Source organism: Pseudomyrmex gracilis, unplaced genomic scaffold (genome assembly GCF_002006095.1).
Source record: "Pseudomyrmex gracilis isolate BER0280 unplaced genomic scaffold, ASM200609v1 scaffold_11, whole genome shotgun sequence".
Taxonomy (NCBI): domain Eukaryota; kingdom Metazoa; phylum Arthropoda; class Insecta; order Hymenoptera; family Formicidae; genus Pseudomyrmex; species Pseudomyrmex gracilis.
The window spans coordinates 1,354,729-1,378,953 of record NW_018020595.1 but is presented as its reverse complement, the minus strand read 5'-3'; the positions used below and the strand labels follow the sequence as shown (position 1 = coordinate 1,378,953).

The 24,225-nt window shown below is 31.2% G+C and overlaps 4 protein-coding genes across 10 annotated transcripts; 2 read left to right on the top strand and 2 right to left on the bottom strand.

The window, feature by feature from the left end:
- Positions 1 to 815: 815 nt before the first annotated feature.
- Positions 816 to 15,184, bottom strand: LOC109863619 (adenylyl cyclase-associated protein 1). 4 transcript variants are annotated; one of them, XM_020443952.1, is made up of 10 exons: positions 15,013 to 15,106; positions 11,817 to 12,304; positions 11,258 to 11,470; positions 9,761 to 10,124; positions 9,278 to 9,562; positions 8,770 to 9,011; positions 8,432 to 8,607; positions 8,110 to 8,313; positions 2,355 to 2,498; positions 816 to 2,280 (listed from the first exon to the last, which is right to left on the bottom strand). In XM_020443952.1, exons 2-10 carry the CDS (start codon positions 12,139 to 12,141, stop codon positions 2,197 to 2,199), a joined length of 2,037 nt encoding a protein of 678 aa, XP_020299541.1. In that variant the 5' UTR covers positions 12,142 to 12,304; positions 15,013 to 15,106; the 3' UTR covers positions 816 to 2,196. The 4 variants fall into 4 exon arrangements, with proteins under 4 accessions (XP_020299541.1, XP_020299538.1, XP_020299542.1 ...); XM_020443949.1 differs by lacking the exon at positions 15,013 to 15,106 and having other exon boundaries at positions 11,817 to 12,342; XM_020443953.1 differs by lacking the exons at positions 11,258 to 11,470; positions 11,817 to 12,304 and adding an exon at positions 14,626 to 14,751 and having other exon boundaries at positions 1,925 to 2,280; positions 15,013 to 15,184.
- Positions 2,911 to 7,859, top strand: LOC109863616. 2 transcript variants are annotated; one of them, XM_020443941.1, is made up of 5 exons: positions 2,911 to 3,232; positions 3,759 to 3,892; positions 4,054 to 4,334; positions 4,620 to 7,272; positions 7,376 to 7,525. In XM_020443941.1, the coding sequence occupies exons 1-5, from the start codon at positions 3,217 to 3,219 to the stop codon at positions 7,430 to 7,432; spliced, it is 3,141 nt and encodes a 1,046-aa protein (XP_020299530.1). In that variant the 5' UTR covers positions 2,911 to 3,216; the 3' UTR covers positions 7,433 to 7,525. The 2 variants fall into 2 exon arrangements, with proteins under 2 accessions (XP_020299530.1, XP_020299529.1); XM_020443940.1 differs by having other exon boundaries at positions 4,620 to 7,859.
- A 622-nt stretch (positions 15,185 to 15,806) lies between the features above and the next one.
- On the top strand, positions 15,807 to 19,906 carry LOC109863576 (ATP-dependent Clp protease ATP-binding subunit clpX-like, mitochondrial). 3 transcript variants are annotated; one of them, XM_020443860.1, is made up of 7 exons: positions 15,807 to 15,982; positions 16,671 to 16,811; positions 16,933 to 17,139; positions 17,324 to 17,472; positions 17,624 to 17,804; positions 18,008 to 18,915; positions 19,008 to 19,906. In XM_020443860.1, exons 2-7 carry the CDS (start codon positions 16,742 to 16,744, stop codon positions 19,260 to 19,262), a joined length of 1,770 nt encoding a protein of 589 aa, XP_020299449.1. In that variant the 5' UTR covers positions 15,807 to 15,982; positions 16,671 to 16,741; the 3' UTR covers positions 19,263 to 19,906. The 3 variants fall into 3 exon arrangements, with proteins under 3 accessions (XP_020299449.1, XP_020299447.1, XP_020299448.1); XM_020443858.1 differs by having other exon boundaries at positions 17,624 to 17,816; XM_020443859.1 differs by lacking the exon at positions 15,807 to 15,982 and adding an exon at positions 16,012 to 16,336 and having other exon boundaries at positions 17,624 to 17,816.
- Positions 19,907 to 20,456: 550 nt separating this feature from the next.
- On the bottom strand, positions 20,457 to 23,299 carry LOC109863577 (solute carrier family 25 member 46-like). Its single transcript, XM_020443862.1, has 5 exons — positions 23,015 to 23,299; positions 22,575 to 22,857; positions 22,413 to 22,469; positions 22,034 to 22,310; positions 20,457 to 21,867 (listed from the first exon to the last, which is right to left on the bottom strand). The coding sequence occupies exons 1-5, from the start codon at positions 23,181 to 23,183 to the stop codon at positions 21,454 to 21,456; spliced, it is 1,200 nt and encodes a 399-aa protein (XP_020299451.1). The 5' UTR covers positions 23,184 to 23,299; the 3' UTR covers positions 20,457 to 21,453.
- Between the last annotated feature and the right edge of the window lie 926 nt (positions 23,300 to 24,225).

Here is a 24,225-nt window from a genome sequence, read left to right as displayed (position 1 = left end):
AATTTAATAGTTTATTTATTAGACTTTTATAATTTTTGTAATAAGATATGTAAACCAAGAGTGAAGATGGTTTCGAAATAAAAATCGAAATGTCCTGTACTTTATTTATTGTTATTTATTCCACATTTCCAACCTGCGAGTAAATTTGTCCTTTAAGTTAATACTTCTTTTCCTTAAATACATATAATGAATCATCTCATCTATTCGATGCGATTTTTTTTTAAATAAGTCATTTTGAAACAATACTAGCATAATTTTGTTTATTTATTTGCAATTTTTGGCCGGTATTCATTCAAACCTTACATTTAAGATTGTCTTAAATTTATCTTTATATGTTCTATAGCCAATAAAACGGCTTGTACACTATCTGATGATAAACTTGAAACGATGTTAAATATAAAATTCGACTATGAATACTAGCCTTAATCACTCTGTAAAATTTTTAAGAGTAAAAATATCTTATTTGTAAATGTAACAACTGAATTCAACAAAGCAAAAGTTTCAGAGATAAAGCATATCAACGCTGATATCTTACATATAATTAATGCTCAGAGAAACTTAATAATATCATTGTTCGTTATATCTAAACAGACTGCATTAACACCTATCAGTGACCTAGCAAATCCTATGCAGTGGCAGATTTGAGCAAAATTGTTTCTGATAAAAAACAGTATAAATCTATAAAAGAGCGATTTGAAGATGATAAAAAACTTTTTATCTACACTATGCTTATCACTATATTTGTCTGCACTTTTGATCTTATTTTTCTCTCTCTCTCTCGCACTCTCTTGTTATATATATATTATACACAAATGTAAAACAAGAAAAGTTTATAATTCACAAAAATCCTATTATATATATTACAAACATGAAAAACGATTTCTCTGGAGTGCACGTTTCACATCAGCATCTCGCGTTGACTCTTTCTAGAAACCATATTTGGTTTTCTTATCTTCAGAAATCAATGATTATATCCGAGTGTATTGCGAGAAGTATCACCAAGTGCTGTGGTGGCCAAATGATGTCGTAAAGCCTTCTATTTAACAGAAAGTTCCATGTTCTCAGAATAATGACCAAGGTGATATTTTTCGCAGCACTTCCTTTAATGTAACTGATACATACTGAATATAAGTAAGCTTTCAGTGTGTGTCTAGTTACATTCGAAACTTTACTGACGTACTGCCGTGTTCTGGTAGTAGATCACTTCTTCTTCAGCCCATTGCATTAGCATATCAAGTTTAAGTTTAATTAAGTTTAATTTAAGTTTAATTTGGCAAACTTCAACAGTACAAAGACTCTCAAAGAGTACATAAAATTTGGTATGCAGTTTTAATAAATACTTACTATATGATATACTGCTTATTATACTGCTATTATCGAAATTTCCTCATTGTTTACAATTTTTCACATGTCCATCACAAAAACATAATAATACATGTAACTAAAGAGTGTCTATTTCCTACAAAAAAATCTAATTTTTCAAGAAATCAGTTTTTATCTAAACAAACCTCACAAAAAGGTCTCCAATTTTACCGAGATTCGAGAAATATTTGTTTAAATTACACTAATTGTTCTTGCAAAAATCTTGCTTTTATTTTGGGAGTGATCAATTAATTTAGTTAGTTGTTTTTAATTTTTCTTCTCAAATTTTATGTCTAAAATATTGCTTGATTTGTTTTTTTTTTTATTATAGTGTAAAAAAAAGTAAAAAGTTTATACTACAAACAAATGTATTTGATTGAAGAATTAATAAAGAGTTTTAGGCTCATAAGTTTCAAACTAACAACGCGAAATTAGATTTTTCCCCAACAAACATCCAGCGTAAGACTCTCATGACCGTTTAAATTTCGCGTTGTATTCGATTGAAAGTTTTTTTTAGTGACACCATAATTTTAAGGAATTCAAATGAAGACAGGCAATCAGAAAAGTATGAAAAAAATTTTTTTTCAAGAATAAGTAGATACTGTTAAAGTCAGTTCATTTTTACACATAACGCGAAATATATCAAATTAGATTAGTTGTTTGCCTTACCTCTGTATTATTCGATGAGAAGACAATAAATAATAATAGTAATAATAATAATAATAATAATAATAATAAATTGATACTGACATGACCACACATACATCTCTAATGTATTATATTATTATATTAAAGAAATGTGTAGGCTTTATTCCTCAACAAATTTCTTGCTTTTTAACCAAGCGAATCGATAGCTGTAGTATTAAGACCGTTCTTATTAATAGTAGTCTTAAATTGCTCCGGAACAGGATATTCAGTCTATAAAATGCATATACATGCTACAATTATGAGAAAACAGCAAATATCTACGAATTAATCGAAGTGAAACTTACATAATCTCCGTTAGGTTTAGGTACCATTACATTCATTTCACTAGATTTACTGGTAATGAGTTCAACATTCAAGGATTCCGAACTTAAATACATTTGACAACCATCTGTTTTGTCAATCGAAATTGTAGGTACCTTTCCAAGAACCTATAAACATAAAAATTGGTGAATTGGTATAAATTTGTTACATCTTAGTTTTGCATTATAGTACAATACAACAAGTAGATATAGAGTTTCAGCATTGACAAATAAACTATATGTATATATAAATTTTATTTAACTTTTTTTTACAATGAACGATAGAAATTCGCAAAATAGGAGCGAGAGTCCGAGGGTGGCTGACTTCTCTTCAGCCGTCAATACCGGCATATTTGATGATTAAATAAGTTACTATTAGAGAGATAAAAATAAATATGAAAACATAATATGACAATAATAAAGAAAATAAAAAATAAATAAAATAATAAAATTTCAAATTATAAATACGATAATAATAATACATCTCATTATATTATTTTTATAATAGTAATTCATTTAATCATCAAATAATTATCACCATTATTTTTTTACTTGCACTATCTTTATTATTATTGACTTGCACTATCAATATTCATTATTGACATAACGTTTTGGACCAACAATTGTTATAATGTGTATGTTACACATGTATATATTATACAGAAATTAGCAATTATTCAGAATGCGTTTCGATAACAATTGCTAGCATATGACTTCCCGAATTTGTAAATAGTGTTGAACATGTATCGGTAGTGGGAAAATATTGCGTAGTTCTCTTTGTGATGTTTATTTTATACACAGTTTTATCTGGAATTATTATCCAAACGTTTTGTTTGTGTGTATAAGAATGCCGTGGAAAGTTGGTAAAGTCACTTTATTTTTAGACTACTATGTACGTTTCAAAAAAATAAATAAATAAAACAACCTAATATTTCCTAAAATATATTCAGGAAAAATAGATCTTGCGTTAGATAGATAAAAATTCGATATCTGATTATAAATAATTATATATAACTAGATATAAAATTTGTCTACATATATGAAAAACTTTTTGTCGTGGATAGATATATAAATTATATAAAATTATACAAAATATGTGTAGGATGTATATACATATCTTAAAACTTATACACCATATATTTGAAATTCTCTAAGTTAAAGCTAAAAAATACACATATATTATGTAAAATTTAGTTTTCTATAACGCATAAATAATAGTATTTAACTCTTAACAGCTTTTTCTAATATTATTATTTCGTATTTTGAATGCTTCCAAACAACTTCTTTGTAAACATTTGTGTGTGTGTATGTGTGTGTATGTGTGCGCGCGCGCACGTTTTTCGCTTTTTATGTATTTCCAAAAGAATTTTAATTAAAGAAATTTTGCAGGTGGAAATTTTGAAGCTGTAGCAATATGTTACGACACAAATTGGAGGTACTGTGTAAAAGCGGTGGCAAATTACTTTTGGTCCGAGATAGTATCTGACGTTGTTGATTATATAGCAAAAGAAGGCTTGATATGGGTACAAAATATTTATATATTCCGCATATATTTTTTCTTTCTTAGTAAATTCTTTCTTTCTACATTTTTTTCTTTCTTACGTTTCACTAATTATATATAATAAAATTTAAAATAAGAATATAATAAATATAATGTATAAATTAATTTCTGATATTTTTAAAGGTCCTGATAGCCGTTACTTCCCTGATACTTATCCACATAAAGTATCGTAAGATTACGTACTCAAAACATATTGTGCTTGACAATCAAATATTAAGTAACATGATATATACACTTCAGGATCTAGAATTGAGAGTCAATGTCTTAACATATAAAATGCAATACGGAACTTTGCCACTACCGCACGAAATTTATAATTTAAATTCGAAAACATTAAAAAAAATTAAAATGACCTTATCGAGTCCGTGTGATCGAAAAACCTGGATGAAACATATGTTGCTAAGGTATATAAAATCAAGAAAGAAAGAAGTAAAAATCAATAGTTTAACAAACTCTTAGTACAATCTCTTTAAAGCTCCTGTTTTTCAACTGCAATATCACACACATTCGATATATAAAGTTTTAAAAGCGCTAAATTATCAGAGCTTTTTAGAATTCAAAAATCAAGATTAAATTAGTTTTGTTAGACACAAATTGCTGCTAAACTACTCTAAACATTTCATTATTAGTTCCTCTACATTACATAATTTTATGTATTTATGTTGTAACATTATAATTACATATCACAGTGAGGGAACAAGAGCTTTAAGTTTATCAAGAAAGGTAAAAAAGAAAGTACTTTGTGACAAACAAACAACAGTAAACAAAAAAGAACTACTACTAATGAAGAAGAAAAAACTCAAAGAAAACAAATCAACAAAGGATGCCGAAGAATATTTTCAAAGTAATGAAAATGTTTCCACTGATGTAAATGACACCAGCACGTTTTTCACAAACTTCATTTCTACCCTTCCGACAACACACAATGTGCAATCTTCTCGACAAATGTTATACGAAGTTAAAAAGAAATTACGCAGTTTACACAACATATTGCAAATTTATCAAGATATGAATCAATCCTCAGAAAAATTAGAATCAACAAATCAAGTCGATAAACCTAATACGTTTACTTTTATCAAGTCTGAAATCAAAAAAGATAGAAGCAAACTTGATTGTAATGTTAGTTCTAAAGTCTTGCAAGGAACGCGATCCTCGAAGATGACGAATAGTTGTGAATATTTTGAGTTAGGTTGTTCACGAGAAAGTTCATCTTCTTCGATCGGAAATTCATCAAACGCATCTATAAAACTTCTACAAAGACCAGTTGAGAATGATTTTTCAGCGCTTGTAACAACGAAACCGCACAGAAGATATTCATTTTCGTCCAATGCGATATTACAAAAAGATTGTGAGAATAAGCAAAAGAGCGGTGAAACACTTACATGCGCACAAAACATTTCAAATTGGAGTTGCAGCAACAATTCAAACATAGCTTTCAAAGTCGACAAAAATGCAACAAAAATATGTTTAAACGCACAATCTAATAATTTCAAAAAAAAGATGTTTGAACCAGACCGAATATGCTGTAACTTATCGGTCAAATCATTCGAAGATAAGAATGCACAAACTAAACCTGAAACATCTTTGATGAAAGAATATGATATTGCAAACTTTGAAGATGTTTTTGATAAAAACGTAACATCACAAAGTGGTGATTTGAGTGAAGTATCAGACAGTAATGACAAAAAAGAGAAATCGACAGCATTGTTGCTGCAAGAGGCTTTGCAGTTTAAAAAAGCTTTGTTAACACAGATTCGGTCAAACATCAAGAATCGAGATTTCATAGAAAACTTTTCATTGAAACACAATACGCAAACTGCAAGCAATTTTTTTATAGCAAACGACGGAAATCGAAATTGTATTTCCGAAACACCTTCTGAATATTTCAGCATTACTGATGTGGCAATTCATAATAACGATACAACTGAGAGCCAAGTTTCATCAACATCATCATCATCATCAAAGCCATTAATGTACAAAAACATTATTACGGCAAGAATACCAGTTGGTGTAAAGAGCCATGACAATATCAATAAAAGTGAAACATTGTTGCAAACAGGAACAATCTTGAAAAATACTCAGAATCATATAAAGTCGCGCGAAACCTCGGAAAAAAACGTGAATGATGTCAACAATCTGACAAAAGAACACTTATCGTCAGTGCCAAGATTACAGGATCTTATTTTAACACACGTGAAGAATATCCGAGAGTATATAGATAATTTTCTACAGAGCCAAAATAAAACGATATCCGCAGCATGCAAAGAGCTTCGGTATCGAAGTAAAAAAAACATTTTTCATTGTTCAAACGAAGCGAGTCGCACACGTTTGCCCAATCAATTGACCAATCCAGTTGTTAGTTCTCCGAATAATTCGTCATATCTTTTGATAAACACTTGTTGTAAACCCGAACTTTTCATCAACGATGATACTTTCAAGTCCTGTACTGATGTGTGCTTAAAAAGAAATCCAAAAGTGTTTAGGTTTACTACTTCATTTGAGAATACGTTCAAAAAGAATACGCAATGGCTAGAAACAGCAGAAATAAGACAAAAAGAAATGGACCTTCCACTGCCGATAATTTTAAAATATTTATGCAAAAGTGATTTAAAACCTAAACACGAAAAAGAATACGTTACGTCAAAAAAAAACAATAAAACGCATAAACAAGTAATAACTGACATGGATTTTCAAAGGCACGCACAAATCATCAAAAGTGAAGACATTGTTAAAACTACTCAAACGAATGACAGATCCAATTTAATTTCTTGTAATAATCCATCATACATTATCAACAACAATATAGCATCTAGTAAACCTATGTCAAATACAAAACATATAGTAAAGTCGAACAAAGAAGAAGCAGAAGTTCTCATTTTTGATAAATCAGAAAAAAAGATGTTAAAAGAAAAAAATGTTACTTTAAATTCCGCTGCATCTCCATTGTGTTTGTTGTTAGACATAAAAAGACTTCTAATCAATGCAGATAGTTTATTAAATAATCTAAATCAAAATAAAATATCTGCAAACAATAATTATCTGCAGCTTAAAGCCAAAAGCGACATGTCTTTACTAACAAATAAAAGTAAAGATTTAAATTTTTCTCTCAAAAAATCGCATTCATTTTCGACGCGCAATGATATTTTGGAACACATCCGTAAACTGTTACGTCAGTCTTGTGCAAAGTTGCAAAATAGTAAAATTAAACGTATAGAAAATAAATTGCAACTTATAACTCGATCTATTATATTGCCGCAAAGAACTTTTACCAAATCTTTCATATCAAAAAATCATTCAGAAGTCTCAGCTCGCCGAATAAAACATCAAACGCAAAATCCTACCGTAAGTCCAATGTTATGGAAGGAAAAACTCTATACGAAAGGTGACATAAATAAATATTTGTGCGCAGAAAAGTCTGTCTTAAATTTAACTGAATTAAATGTAGATAAGGAAAATTTTGTCAAACAATCGGAAAAACATAGAAATACTGACGCATCGTTAAAGGAAGCTTCGGAAATTCTACTTAATGATCGAAATGCGCAATTTCGGACAACCAACAGAGAACATTCAAATAAGAAATATGTATGTAACAGTGGATTCGACACGCGAATAACGAAACATGTACAAAATACTGCTCCAAAAGAAGTAATTGTTATTTCTATTATAGAAAATAACAAGCTGCAGGAAAGAAACTTAACATATCAGAACGGATTATGGTCTAAAAAAAACATAGAAGAAAAAGAAGTAACTGCGAAACCTTCCATTGCAGATACATGTACATCAATTTCCAATTTACATACTGAATAAACTTGTATAGTCTATCTTTTATGTGTGTATTTTTATCAGTTTCTTTTATAAGAAAGAATGTGTTTTCTGAATAGACAAATTGTTGGTTTAATCTGTATATTGTTATTTGCAATGTTATGTTCTAAAGTGAAGAACAAGAAGAAGAATACTCTATTTTACTATATAAAAAAGAAAAAAAAGTTTTTAATATATAAAAAAGAAAAATATTTTTCTCGACACTTGCCACTTTTTAAACATTATCCATTTTTTAAACATATACACGTATGACAAATATATACATATTTGTTTTCCGATGCCATTTTTCCAATTATCTTGTTTGAAAAAACTATATTATACACAACAGTACACTAAAGATCTAAAATGTTTCCATACCTGCATTTGTACGCTTTGACAGTTAACGAATTCAATGCTGGATACAAGAGAATCAAATACAACGGATGATTTACGGCAAGAATCCATGACAATAGAGTTCACCTTGCCTTTGACAGTGAGTGTACTATCTTGACATCGGAATATATAAACTACATTATTCATTTCCACGTTATCAATTATCAAGTTCTCGCCTTTGTGATATTCCTGTAAGACATTTCAAATTTTTTAGACATTTTAAATTATTTTATAACAGAATAAAAAATTCAACAAACACAAAACTCTAGATATTTTTTTGTACAACTTTACGTGTACAATTATTTACCACGAGCCATTTTTTGCCGTCTCTAGTAAATACTGGCGGTTTGTCGATAGGCGCGTTTGCTGGCGGTACATTTTTTACTGATGCTACATTAGTAACTGGTGCTTTAAACGGTGCTGGTCCAGCTCTCAGAGCTGGATTTTTATGCGTTTGCATTTCCGAAGTGACTTTTTTTAAATCTATGATAAAAATATTAGACGTATGTAATGTTTACATTGTAATGTAAAAATACTATTAAATTAATGAAATTACAAAAGCGAAATGCACACGTACGCTACGTATGTTCGCACACATATAAAAGAGAAAAAAGATAGAAAATAAAAATCATAACAAATATTCACTTTTCGTGATATTTTCTCCTTGATTAATCTGTGCAAACAGAGCACTTCTCTCGTCATTCACCATCGGTGCAATATCTCCGATCGGCATTGAAGGAGGTGGAGGGGGTGGTACGTTAGGTACATTAGGTATAGAACCAAGCTTTCCCCATACTAAACCTGTTGTATGATGTTGGCGAACGTATTGTTGTAAGTCAGTTAAAGTTTGCATCCATGCTTTACACCAGTCTATATGTATTTTATCTCTACGAATAAAAAGAATTTTGCAAAATTTCCCTTAATTATAAGAGATGTAGCTGTAACTTTTATCAGTATCAATCTATAATATAAACTTGTATCAATCACATTAATTTATAATATCAACCTAATATTAACTTGTTGAAAATAAGTATTTATATTAATAACAAATAATATCGTCTATGTCTTCAATAAATATTATTTTAAATATTATTTATTTAAAACATATATTTTAAAGACTATTAATTTAGTCAAAGTAAGTAAAAGTTCTTACTTTTCCTTCCAATCTTTCAATACACGATTAGTGTAAAATTGACCAGCATCGTTCATTTCTTTTACATACGGTGCTGGCGTAGGAGAGACTGCGACCCATCCTAGAGCCGGGATGCTTTCGCTAATTGCTGACAAATGATTAAAAAATAATGACCCACGATTTTTTTCACGAAATTCTTGAATCTGTTGAATCTGTGTAGACAGAGGTGCGAGCAAAGTTAATTGCTCAGATTGATTTGTTGGTGCCGGCCGATTCGCCGCTGTTTGTATAAATTGAAACTGAAACCTGAAATTAATATAAACATTTTTTACGCAATTTTTAATAGCTTGTTTTTTTATATACACGGATATGCGTGTGTTTTAATCATTTTTCAAGCCGCATCATAAAAATAAATAAATTAGAATATATTTAATAAGTTATTAAAATATATGTACTATATACATATATATTTTTCAATAATTTCAACATGAAAGTGCTACTAACTGGAAAGCTTTTTCTACCAATTTGCTGTGAACAGCTACATCACTGCCAATCTTTTGACTTAGTTCTAAGTATTGTTTAACTGGACCATCCAAAAGGTCTTTGTATCCACTTATAGACATGGTTGCAGCCTGATTTGGGATTGTCTGTTGTTTCAAAAACTGAATGGATGATAGTGGAGAATCTTGTCTTGATGAATCACTTGTTGTTGTCGATTCTCTCTTCGGAGAAGGAGTGCTCGTTTGTACAGCGATGTTCTGAGTTTGAACTATGCAACGTGTTGATACTTTTTCAAGTTGTCTTGTCACGTTTTCCAGTCGATTCACTAATTCCTCTAAATGCTCCTCTCTATCGCTATTTTCGCAACCTGCAAATTTAGTTTATATAAAAATGTAGAGTTCAACAAGTGAAAAACTCCTTTATTTCTCGAGAGTTTAACAACTATACATAAAATTAATAACTAATGTGAAAGAAAACGTCGCTTCTAAAAAAATATCAAAATTATCTGAAAGTATTTCAGTTTGAAACACTAAATTACAAAATTCGTTTAGAAATATTTACAGTAAAACAAATAAAAAAAAAAAAAAAGAATAATTTTTAACTTATTTTGTCTAAATATTGAAAACTATTGCAAATATATTGTACGAGCAACGTCGCGCGTATACACTAGGTTTTTCGAAAAGTAGAAGGAAACTGGAAGACACCTCAAATGTTCAACGCGAGAATCCTCTAAACTATTATTAGAGAATCTGCTAGCATCGTGCACAAGTATATTTATACGCACATAGATACATTCTCGTATGAGATGAATCATATAATGTAACATAATCGTAATATTTATATATTGTACTAGAGAGAAGTAACGCTTGATATATATATATATATATATATATACATACACAACAAGCAACATATGATACAACACATGATTATTACCAAATTCTACGACTATTTTATTAAAAAGGAAAGTTCATTTTATCTGAGGAATTTTCACTATTTAATATTTTATCAATTTTTATGTAATTTTATACATATATAAGAGCTCAAATGACGCAAAGCAAATTCTACGTGAACTTCGAAACGAAAATTCAAGTCTTTATTTTCTACTTGTGTCGCGTACTACGCAATAACAGACGTAATAACAATAAATGTCAAATGTGTAATACGTGTTTAGAAGGCACACATCTAATGATATTTGATATTACAGAAACTGCAAGTGGTATCGTGATAGTATCTTAGTGCGTATTTCATATAACATATATGTAATGTTTTTTATTTTAACTTAACATATTTTATCGATATATTATTTCCTCTCTTCTCTTTCGCGGGAAAAATTGAAACAATTAATACTTGTCACTTTGATAATAAATGCATATCAAACAACGCACTTTCGTTTTGTACGTATTGTATAACAAATGGTCAGTAGCTCTAATCTTAATGCAAAGATTTCTGAATAAGTGCAAAGAATAGAAGAGATTGGAAATGCAGACGAGTCCTAACCAGTGTGCACCATCGGTCCTAGAGGATCAAATCTCACTCTGTGCTCCGTCGAATTTTGCGCAGCTTGTAACAAATCGGAGAAAAATCTGTGACGTCTTAAAGCTAGCTCGTCGCGTGCAACGGGAGTCGCCGGCGGTTCTTTCATGCCGCTGCATCCTTCCGAAGCGTACTCACTATCGTCTTCTTCCGATAGCCACCGTGGAACAGAAGCAACTGTGGAGAACGACATACAATATGTCGGGCTTTTATTCATCAAGAGAAGAATTTGTCTCTTAATTCTTTAAATTCGGACCTTCTCCCCCGATTCATATTCCGTCTTCTAAATTAACAAATGATACGAGCAAATTATTGAATCACTGGCGAACATAATGTATACTGATATTTCAAATTGACGTTTCCTCTTGGATGGCGTTAAAACAAAAAATCGTGACGTAATTTCCACGAGAAGAGATTTAATCGGGATATTTACTTCTTGTGGGAGAAGTTTTTCAAAACTGTACAACTTAAAGACGCAAAGTATATATCACCACTTGCATCCTAAAAATTGTATTGTATGTACCTGCAGGTGCTTTCTTAATTGTCTCATTGTCATTCAAACATGCTTCGAAAACAGAGTCGTCTCCCTCATCATCCGGTCCATCATCTACCGTTCTATCTATGTATCCCAATGCTTTGTTAAAATTCGGTTTGGCAATTGCACCAGAATTAACATTTTCCATAAGACTGTCATCAACGTTGCTGTTATTACCGGCGACTGGACTACCGTTTTTGGATGTCTCCTTCATCGTGTTCAAAGGCAGTTTCTCTTCGGTACACTCGCTATTTTTATTTTGTCCAGAGTCGCAACAATTCTTCGTTAAGGAATTGGAGCGAGGTATATCCATAGAATCCAAGGCGGGTGAATTTTTACTTTGCTGCACATTACCGTTTACCTTATCCGTAAAAGATTTAATTTCTTCATCCGTTTTTGCGGAAATTACCGTTAGTCTGGGCGACTTAACTGGTGAATCTTCCGACTTTTCGGTGTTTGTTCTCTTCGACTTATCACTACACATGCAACACTTGAACATTTTTCTCTTCATATATGTATCATTTGCTTTAATCTAACATTCAATTTCTATCGGAGAAAAAGAAAAGAGTTTTACTCTTATATTCGACACAAACTTTGCAACTATCCAAGTCTTTTTTGTTTTTTTCTTTCGAGGAAAAATACTCGTTTAAATTTGTTGCAATTATCCTGACAAAAAAGTTACCAAATTGCGTTGTCAAATAATATGTTTGTATTCTGTTTTCTTTACTTAATCTGACCGATAATTTTGTTAAGCGAAATTTGACCATATCATTTTTCATATTTCTTTTTGTTTTATACAAACTCTTTCACATAAACTTAAACACACACACACACAACATATATATATATATATATATATATATGCGCGCGTGTTTATATGTATAGAGATTGAATCTTTATATATTAATATTTGTTAAAATTTGTGATATTGCACTCGTATATAAGTCGCATCTAACAAAGTTGTTGCAATTTTTTTTTCACTTTTTCTTCTTACAAAATCAATTCTCGTGATTAAATAAATCAAAAGACACAAATAGCCGAAAAAAATATTTGAGAATCAATCATAATATATCATCTATATGAAAAAAATACATACTATTTATTTCTTTTCAAAATACGTTCACACTTATTGATTTAATCTGTTCTTTCACATAAACGATACCATCGTGTTTAAAATATGAATATTTAGAAAAACAAGATAATCATTAAAATATGAATATTTAAAAAACAAGATAATTGATCGATCAATTGGTTGCTCAAGCACAATTATCAAGATATGCAATAAAAGATATAAATCCACTTCAACATCACGTGAACATATTTTGATCTAATTTTATATATAGTTTTACCGCCGTAATTCTCGATTATATTTTCTGGAGTATGTTTCACTGACAAAAAAGAATTTATGAATAATTAAAAAGAAATCTTTTTTTTTTACACATAATATCACAAATCCTTCTCTTGTGTGTGTTATTTTTACAATATCGAGATAAACATGCACAAAAATTTTACGGAGTAATATATTCAGAGCAATACATGCTCTTTGCCGCGAGTGTAGCTTTTTTCAAGAAAACTGCAAAAACACTCCGATAACTAGACTAGTCTAAACTTGTGAATGTTTAATTAATTAAACCAGACGAAGACGATGGTGAGACGATAATGAAAGTGGAAGTTGAAATCGGTAGGATAAAAGATAACGTCCGCCTAGTTCGACGTTCCGAGTTTCGACCAGTGCTGCGAATTGCAGCCCCACCCCCTAGTTTTCCACACCCTTGCAGCGCCTTTGACCTAACCAAACCCAATTTTCTATATTTATACGTTACCAAAATGGCGGACAGAATGATCTATTTCCTTATATCGTAATGCGTTTACAATTTTATATGAATAAAAGAGTGCAAAAATGAGCGAACAGTAAAGATAAACGAAACGTATACAGCAGATACTAAAAAGTTCTAGTAAGGATTAAAGACGTTAAAAAAATTATAAAGAAAGAAAAACATTCTTACACTTTATTCGCTCTACTAGTTTGTGTTGAAACAAAAATCAAAAATGCTAAATCTTTAGTGTAAAAATTATGTTTACTGTATATAGCTAAAAATATGATAAGTAAGCCGCAACGTATACTTTTTTCAAATAAAATGATGTTGACTTTAAATGATTAGTAGTGTTTTGTAGAATTATTATTTATTACATGTGCAATGTATAAAATATATCAACATACATATAACAAAATTATTTAACTTATATAATGTATGTAATGTTTTCTAAATTTTTTCTGTGCATATACGAATATATTGTCATCTCAGGTGTATTTAGAAGGAAATGTACAGAACTGACAGGCGTGTGAGAATTTGGACTTGAGTATGTTACTACTGCGCATGTGTAAAATTGTTTTACAATCTGAAATACACAGTGTAAGATAGTGGTACGGGCCAATTAATTTCACTAATTCTGACATTTAATTTAGCCAGTTGATTATTCTATTGGAAATGACTGTCACATTAGTCGATTAGCCGAATTAATCAATAATGGTTGATTCATTAAGTTAACTAGAGGTTAATGAAAAATTTTCTTTAAACACAAGTTTTTTAAATATAATTTGTTCCATTAAATTTAGACCATTTAAATTATAGAAATGTATTATGAGAAAATATTACAAGTTCCTCAGGTAAATTATTTTGAAATTATTTGAATATCTTTGTAACATATCGGATGTACATTTTTATAATATAACTGAACATTAAAACAAAACAAAAAACGAAATAGAAAACTTTCATGAAATATGGCAATTACAAACTTGCACAGTAGTGTGCTCCAGTAGTCTCCAATAATTGATCATCCAACGTGGCACAGTGTGATTCACAAAAATATATGTCGATGACATCAAACATCAATTGAAATGTATGACTCACGCAATGTAACGCTAGCCGGAAAGAGCACAGAGATAACCAAGCTCGTTGTAAAGTTGTCTCAACAATAGTGAACATAAGAAAAACACCGCTCAAATGTAATTTCAATTGCACATATATTGAATTTTAGAACTTTTTAATTCTTATTATTTTCTTCTCATCGAGAGAAGAAAGAGAGAGCAGAAGACTCTTTCAGAAATCGAGTTATACCACACATATTTTGCATTTAATCACGCGATAACGATCGTTGTCTAAAGTCGATTTTGTTCACTTACCGTGAGCGAAGTTTCCACAATCTCTTGCTATTATATAACTTCTTTTTCAGAATGAATAAAAACAGTAAAGAGGATAATCGCAAAACTTTTCCAAGTCAATTAACAATACCGACGACGACAATCTCTTGGGCGTCTGCCATTGTCTGCCATATATGCTTGACGTTTGCAAGTACGGTGTTCCAAAATCGTGGCATTTTCTTACGCGTGCGCACTTACTATTGATACATAGGCTGCGTTCCGAGTTACGTATATGCGCGCATTTATCTATACTATACGTGACGTGTACTATAAGTAAATGCGCGCATATGCGTAACTCGGAACGCAGCCAATATATATATATATAACATCAATGGTCTAGTTTCCACCGAAGCATTGGGTGCGTTCAGATAACTCAACAGTTGCACAACGGTTAAGAAATAATCACTTATGATTGGATCACACTTTTGGAACCCTTGCTGGTTTTGAAGAATAGTCCTATTATAAGTGATGATCTCTCAACCGTTGAGTTTTCTGATCATAATCATTGTAGATGGCCCTTTAGGCCTAGTTTATGCGGGCCTAAGATTTTAATATTTCTGTTTATACGCATTCGACAATTTCTTATAAACAGAAGCATTGAAATCTTATAGTTGAACTGTACCAGTTCTGGCATAAGTTATTACCCGCATAAACAAGGCCTAAACAAGGCCTTATTTGCCCGCATAAACCAGGCCTAAAAGATATAAAGTATATTTTTTTGTATATCTATATCCAGAGGATAGCTACCGAGAGGTATGAAGAAATCGGGCCTTAGCGATTGTTCTGCTGAACGCGGCCAATGAGTCAACAAGATTGCGCGCGAGAGGGCGCGTTTTGTTGATTTCGTTAAAGAAAGTGGGAATTATATACATAAGTTTAGAGCTGTGTCGCGTTATTTATCGCGACACTTAACGTGTCATCGTACATTTGTGTTTAACAATTTTAAAATTAGGTAAGATTTGAGCGTACATTTGTTCTCTCGACGGAATTTGACAGTCTTGTATCGTGATGTGTGTGATGTGCGCGAAGACATTTTTCTGCAATCTATTCCTCCCGGCGAGCGATACAGTACCTTTTTTTTTGTTTGCCTTATCGTCCAAGTGTGTCCTTGCGCGGATCGCACACTGCACCGCCAATGTCTATATCGCGCAATGTCGCGAATCTCAGCTGTCTCACATACGTTCTGCAAACTTATTCGAATCGATATAAACCTATTGGTTCCTCAGAATATTACTCATATTTTTTTCATTTTTTGCGTTTACAACATGATATCCAGTCATTCTTCAAAAGCGTACCAAGTTCTTAGGTGATCCTACTTCAATAAGAGTATTTAAAAAATTCTTGTACATATATATATATATATATATATATATATATATATTTATATATGTTTATACATATATGTACATATATGTATGTTTGTATTTTTGTATGTACATATATGCATATTTATGTATATAATGTACCGTGATTTCTTGATAGTATCTGGCTCGCATTATTTTTCAATACATAATAAACAAATAGCTATATCATTACCTGATACTATTTTGCAAATGCAAGTGTAATCTCATTGATTATTGGATGAGATATACAAATGATTCAGCAATATGGTTTGCAAACAAACATTTTTCTAATTTTAGATCTAAGTAAGAACGTCAAAGATAGATCTGTTGATTTCTTATCAGTTCCTGATTAGCAAAATTTATCAATTATGAGTTCTGTACGTTGCTGCTTGATTAGCGCAGGTCGCTTAGTGACTTCAAACCATGTTACTAATCAAGGTAAGTTTTTTTTATTATAAACAATAAGTATTTACAACACAAATAGACATATGTACATAATTATATCAAAAGTTCTTTAAAAAAATAAGTCTGATAAAAGATTATATTTGTAATTATGCAGTACATAAAATTGCAAGAGTTGTGGCCAGTAGAACATTTACAACTAGTAGCAGTTTAGCAAAAACTCCTTCAGAACCTATACCACCTTCTAAAGATGCTGTTTCATCTGGTGGATCCTCTTCTAGTAGTGGTTCTGGTGGCGGAAAGAAGAACGTGCTTACTTGTCCAAAATGTGGTGACCCTTGTACACATGTAGAAACATTTGTATGTAAGTGTAACAGTGCTGAATATAATTGAATTGCTTTTATATATATTATATATACATATATATATGTAACTCAAGTTTTCTCAAAATTGCATCTAAATTTGTATTATCATTTTTAATTTTATTTTGCTATAAATATTAATATTAATTATTCTAACCCAGCATATAATTTTTTAAATAATCACAGCATCTACAAGATTTGTCAAATGTGAAAAATGTCATCATTTTTTCGTTGTATTGTCTGAAATTGACTCAAAAAGAAGTTTAAAAGAAGCACTTAGGCCAGAAGATGGTAAACAAGGGTTCTATAGAAAGCCACCTCCACCACCAAAAAAGGTAATTAATATATTAACATTGTGATAACTTATTATTTAAAATTGTGCAGAGATTATAGAGATGAGAAGAAAAAAACTAAAGCAAAGACTTAATATTGAACGCATCTGTTTTGACCAAAAAAGATAGTAATTATATCAAGCATTATTTTCAGATATTTGAGTATTTAAACAGACATGTTGTGGGTCAAGAATATGCCAAGAAAGTACTGAGCGTCGCTGTGTATAATCACTATAAAAGAATTTACAACAATCTACCTGTACAAAACTCGCAAGTGCAGACTAACATTAATTCAGTTGGCACACAAGAAACAAATCATCCCTTCACTCACAGAGGTCCTAAGCCACGTAAATAGCAATATATCTTAATGTTATATAAAATATTTTAATAACAAACAATAATAAATAAACTTCTTATATACACGTACAGTAGTAGTCGCTATCTGTACGATTTGTATATTTGGTAAAAAAAATACTACTGCAAGCAATTTTCGTAGAAATATTTGTATGTTACTTAAATATTTGTATGTTATTTGTAGATTTATTGCACATATCAGGAATCGGAAATCCATTTCCAGGAGTTGGATTTCAACATACAATTAATCCGGGAAGTGAGCAAAAATCAGTAAGTGGTCAGTCGGCCCCTGGTTCAGCTATATTAGATAGCAAACAGCATCAGCTGAAACTCGAGAAGAGCAATATACTGTTGCTCGGTCCTACGGGTTCTGGGAAAACATTACTTGCGCAAACGATAGCTCAATGCCTAGATGTCCCATTCGCGATCTGTGATTGTACCACTCTTACACAAGCTGGTTATGTCGGCGAAGATATAGAAAGTGTCATAGCTAAACTTCTTCAAGATGCTAACTATGTGGTGGATCGTGCTCAGATGGGTATTGTGTTTTTGGACGAGGTGGATAAGATAGGCGCCATTCCTGGGATTCATCAGTTGCGTGATGTGGGCGGAGAAGGTGTGCAGCAAGGAATGCTGAAGATGTTAGAAGGAACGATCGTAAATGTGCCGGAAAGAAATAGCTCGAGAAAGTTGCGTGGAGAAATGTTACAAGTTGACACGACGAATATTCTTTTCGTTGCGTCGGGTGCTTACAGCGGCTTGGACAGGCTGATCGCACGACGCAAATCGGAAAAATATCTTGGATTTGGCGCGACGCCCGCGGCCGAGAATCCGGGCAGAAGAGCGGCAACTTTGGCCGATGTCGCCAACATGTCACCTTCCACCGAAAGGGACAACAAAGAGAAGGACATGCTGTTGCAACAGGTAGAGGCTAGAGATCTCATCGATTTTGGCATGATTCCTGAATTTGTCGGTAGATTTCCCGTGCTTGTACCTTTTCATACTCTCGACAGAGATATGTTAGCAAGAATTCTCACCGAACCAAAAAATGCCATCATTCCTCAATACCAGATGTTATTTTCAATGGATAAGGTATATTGTAACTTTATTTTTATGACTTATAACAAGAAAATCTGTTTTAGTTTTTACTATATACATTGTTTATAATTATTAAATTTTCACAGGTGGAATTAACGTTTGACATCGATGCGTTGAATGCAATTGCTTGTTTGGCGATGGAGAGAAAAACGGGAGCGCGAGGTCTACGAGCAATAATGGAGTCGTTACTCTTGGAACCTATGTTCGAGGTACCAGGAAGCGATATAGTATCAGTTCATATAACAGAACAGTGCGTAAAGGGCCACAAAAAACCGCAGTACGTGAAACGAGATGACAGCAATGAGGATGAGATTCAACAAGCGCAACATGTACATAATTAACAAAAAATTAAAGAATATTCTGGTATAACCGTTTCTTTATCACTAAATGTAGATAAACGTTAAATTACAACATTCGCAAAAAATTTCTCTATTTTAATTATATTATAAAAAAATATAGTCTCCTGCATGTATAGAGGTGTATGTGTGGGTGGGTGCGTGCGTGCGTGTGTGTGTGTACATGTGTCATTCGCATAGAAAAACTAATACAAAAAACACGTGTGTATGTATATATATATATATATATATATATGTACCTTGAGTAATCTACTAGTATAGATGTTTTTCCTCACATTGTTTATTTCTTTGCTACAGCAAGTTTCTACTCAATTTGAATAGTTTCATATAACATTTGAGCATACTATTTTCTACAATTAAATTATATATGTACATACAATTTTTAATGATTATCTTGTGTGATACAAACTGCAGAAAGAAATATTCAAAATAATAGAATATCAAAACTTAAGTATATGAATGCTAATATGTTTTAAATTATTACAATTGACTTAAATATAAAAACAAATTTATAGTTATATATTTAGCGCTTTGTTTATTATGCATTACGACTATATTTTCTCAAAAAGTGTCCCATAAGAAATAATTAAATGTGAAAACGAAAGAAACAAATTTTATTTTTTTCTCAATGGAAAAATATAAATAAAAAGATTTATATTATTTAATTCATTCATATTGCAGGAAAAATAAAAGAACAACTCATAGTAGCATTCCACATCCATACAACATCCATACAATTTATTGGCAATAGTATTGAAAACAAAACATGAAAAGAGACATCTAATAATAGAAAATATTACACAGTGATAATAATATATGTATACTCTTATATTCGATCACAATCATGTTATAAAACACATCTGGCAACATCTGAATGCCAAAATGTTATATATTAGGCGCAATAAAACGAAGTCGTATGGTTAGATTGATTTATATAAACTTGAGATCAATTAAAAAACGAGAAAAATATTGTTTTAAAAATTTTATCTTTATTTTACAATAAAAATGTTTTAAATATATGTACAACAATTTTAAAAGTAAATTTTCTCATATTGTCATTGTCAGGATTGTTTGTATAAGGGAACTACTGTATATTAAGCATTGTTTAAAAAAACTTTTAGAAAAAATAATTCTTGTGGTTGAATAAAATCCTAAAAGAAAATAATTATAGTAGCAACTTTTTTCTAATAGAAAAATAGTTGTGACAGAAGATGGAAAAATATATATATAGAGAAACTAAAGATTTTTATGTTTACAATGAAATACAATAGGTGAAAAAGTATCCTGTATAATATATTTGTACATAGAATAATTTTAACGAAAAAGAAGAGATAAAATACGTGAATATAATGTACGACCCCTATGTAACTATACAGTTTGTAAAATATATTCACTATATGTAAATTTTTTTCTCACTATTGTAATTTACTAAACCCTGTGCAAGAAAAAGAAATAACGAAACAGGCTGTATAAAATATAACAGGGAATGAAAAGAAATTTATAATAAATTTGTCTCCTAAATCTTCAATCTCACTTCACATATATATAATCCAAACACTTTTATCTTATATATGTAGAATACTTCTATATTTTTGGAATAAAGCTACGACACATATTTATGATTTAGTTTCTTTATTTTATAAACAGTCAGTGTAACATTTATATATTAATATTCTAGTAAAATTTATGATATTTACTTTTTTATAATACACACGTTTATTAATTAGTTGAAAACAATGAGAGTATATATTATACAAGAATTTGCTGTATATCTAGAAATATTGGTTATATCTTGCAAATGTAACAAATTTTTGGACTTCTAATACATATAATTAAGAATCTTTAGTATTATAAATTTCATTAGATCAATGTACAAATATTTGCATAATTTATACTTATAAAGTGCTATGTTACAATCAACTGCTGCTCAGTTACAATCAACAAAGATATTTCAAGCTTGAATAAAATCTTCCTGAGAATTCCATAGGAGACGTACATTTTCGGACAAAAATGCTTTTATCTAGAAAATCTTTTTGTTATTCGTGAAGTATTGTATGTAGAAAATCATTTTTTTATAAATTCAATTTTCATTTCATGTAACTATTGAATTAACAAGAGCAAATATAATGATTACTTCTATGTGTATATTCGATATTTTATTGCAATGCTGAAGTATTTATATTTCATTATAGTAAAGTTGTTGTTTCTGTGGTTTTATCGATTTAGGTCGCGGCATCAACATTGTACCTAGTTCTGTTAAAATCCATTTTGTCGCTCTTAATACCATAAAATGCATTGTAAATTGTAGTATAAGAGCGCCGAATCCTTTATATAAACCAAGTGGTCCTTCAGTCGAGATTATAGTACGGTAGCAATCAACGGCACTGTTATATCCGGTTAACAATGGTATGACACTTCTTCCCGAATCTAAATTGTCGATAATAGTACGTGTACCTTGAAGATGTAACCGATGAATAACAGTTTCAAGAGGATAAAAAACAATATCTGCGGCACATATTGAAACAAACTCAGACTGCATTTCTATATCTTGTACGACATTTTCGGAAAGTAAGTCTTTACTATATGCTCCCTAAAATGAAATAAAATATCTAGAGATACGAGTGTAGACATATATGCGCGCGCACGCGTACACACACACTCTCTCTTCCTCTTTCTCCCTCCCTCTCTCTCTCTCTTTCTCTTTCTCTCTCTCTCTCTCTCTCTCAATGTAATATTTAAAAAGCAGATATACATACTCTTGCTTCTTGTAAATGTTTATGCCTAATGTGCATAATTCGACTAGCAACACCTCTCACAATCAAAGTGAAAAGATATTTTGTTACTCCGTAAACTATACTGGGTGGTGCAAGGGCATAAATAGGAATGAGTCTACCCTTGTTACATACATCAAGCAAACGAATTGCACCATCCCGAAATACATCCAAGATTCCAGGACATTCTGAAGCAATCTCAGATTGCACAGTTTCTACAAGTGATGCTGAATAAAAAGGAGTCACTATACCTATTGACAAACTGTAAGATTCAAGATATAGTAATAAACTTGTTTGTACATATCTCTTTCACACACACACACACACACACACACACACATCTCTTTTATATAATATAAATTACCATTTGAGAAGAACATGTTGACCAAATGTTTTTAAAGAGCTATCACAAGTGATTTTTCTGAAATTAAAAATGTTTAATAATAAAGCAAAATAGAAAAGAGAATAATTTTAAAAAACTTTACATACTATTCCACATTAAGTAATTATTTAACGATCACCTTACTTTGGCCATGGTGTGATTTTGGACAGTAGATCTTCAATTGCCAATGTCATGCCTCTTACAAGTAACACTGAACCAATTCCTTTCCATAATGTATTTATACCTTGAGTCTGATGCAAACGTACTATCACTGGCACTAAAGTAACAGGCATTAAATGATACTTTGTTGAACTTGGATTGACCTGACATTGCCTTCTCAATACTATGAAAGGATGAATCAACAAATTTCCTGTAATTAAGCTTGCTAACCCACAACCTAGTCCTACATATTTGCTTACAGTAATGTCTGCAAAAAATATACAAGTTTATTAAAAATACAAGAGATACTAGTTTGAATCATGTGAACTAATGGCGTTTGCATATTATAATAAGTGACATATATATTTTCACAAAATATCGTCAATTGTTATTACTTGCTGTGTTGTAAAAACGATATAACTCACCATCATCAACGACCGGTGGATTGTCTTCTGCTAAAGGATGAATAACAGGTATATCCAAAGGACGAATAACCTCTCGACCGTGATATTTTTGCGAATAAGGCGTCCCGATGTCCCACGATTTGGCAGGATGACCCCTATATACGCTCTCGTAACCTTCTAATCCGGCCATTTCTTTTCTTCTGTACAAAACAAATCAATAATTACTCAGTTTTATTCAACATTTGCAAGAAGAAAACTTTCGTCGTCACATCAGTTACATCGTGTTCAGTTAGGTGCAAGTATGTAGAAAAATTTATACTTCACGTTACATGTGCTATAGATTTTCAGTACTGGTAGTGAATATCGGAACGCAGCCATAATCTCTGACCATGTTAAGGGCCTTCTACAATAAGATATTAGTACTTAAAGAGCCGTCTACAATGGAGAGTTGTAGGCCGTAATAGTAAGAAATTGACCAATCACAGACAAAGTACAGAAGAATAATCGATTGTGATTTGTCAATTTCTTACTGTTACAGTCTAAAACTCTCCATTGTAGACGACCCTTTAAAGGGTTCAGAAAACTCAACGGTTGAAAGATCATCACTTATGATAGGACTATTCTTCAAAACCTGATGCAGTTCCAAAAGTATGATCCAATCATAAGTGATTATCTCTCAACCGTTGTGCAACTGTTGAGTTGTCTGAACGCACCCATTTTCAGTACCGGCAATGAATTTTAGAACACAAGCTAAAGCCCCTTGCACAATGGACGGAATAGCGATAGAAATAATACCAGTTGTAAAGAGTTTATATTTATAAATAACGGTAGGAACAGCGGAATCTAACATACAAAAATACACATGCATCAATGCAGATCAGAAAATCAGAATAAGCAATAGCGATAAAATTCCCGACGAGTTGGAATTCTGTGTCTAAAACTGTGTTATTTCTATCGCTATCGCTATTCCTTCCATTGTGCAAGGGGCTTAAAAAACCATTAATAAAGAGAGAAACAGCTGATATTTCCATGCTGTAATAGAGAATAGCGCCTCTGTTGTCTAAAGGGTTTTCTACAATGAGATATTAGTAATAAATCAGAATTCAGAAGCAAGAAATTGACCAATCACAATCGATTATTCTTCTGTGAATTGACTGTGATTGGTCAATTTCTTGCTTCTGACTTCTAATTTATTACTAATATCTTATTGTAGAAGGCCCTTAAGTTTTTTC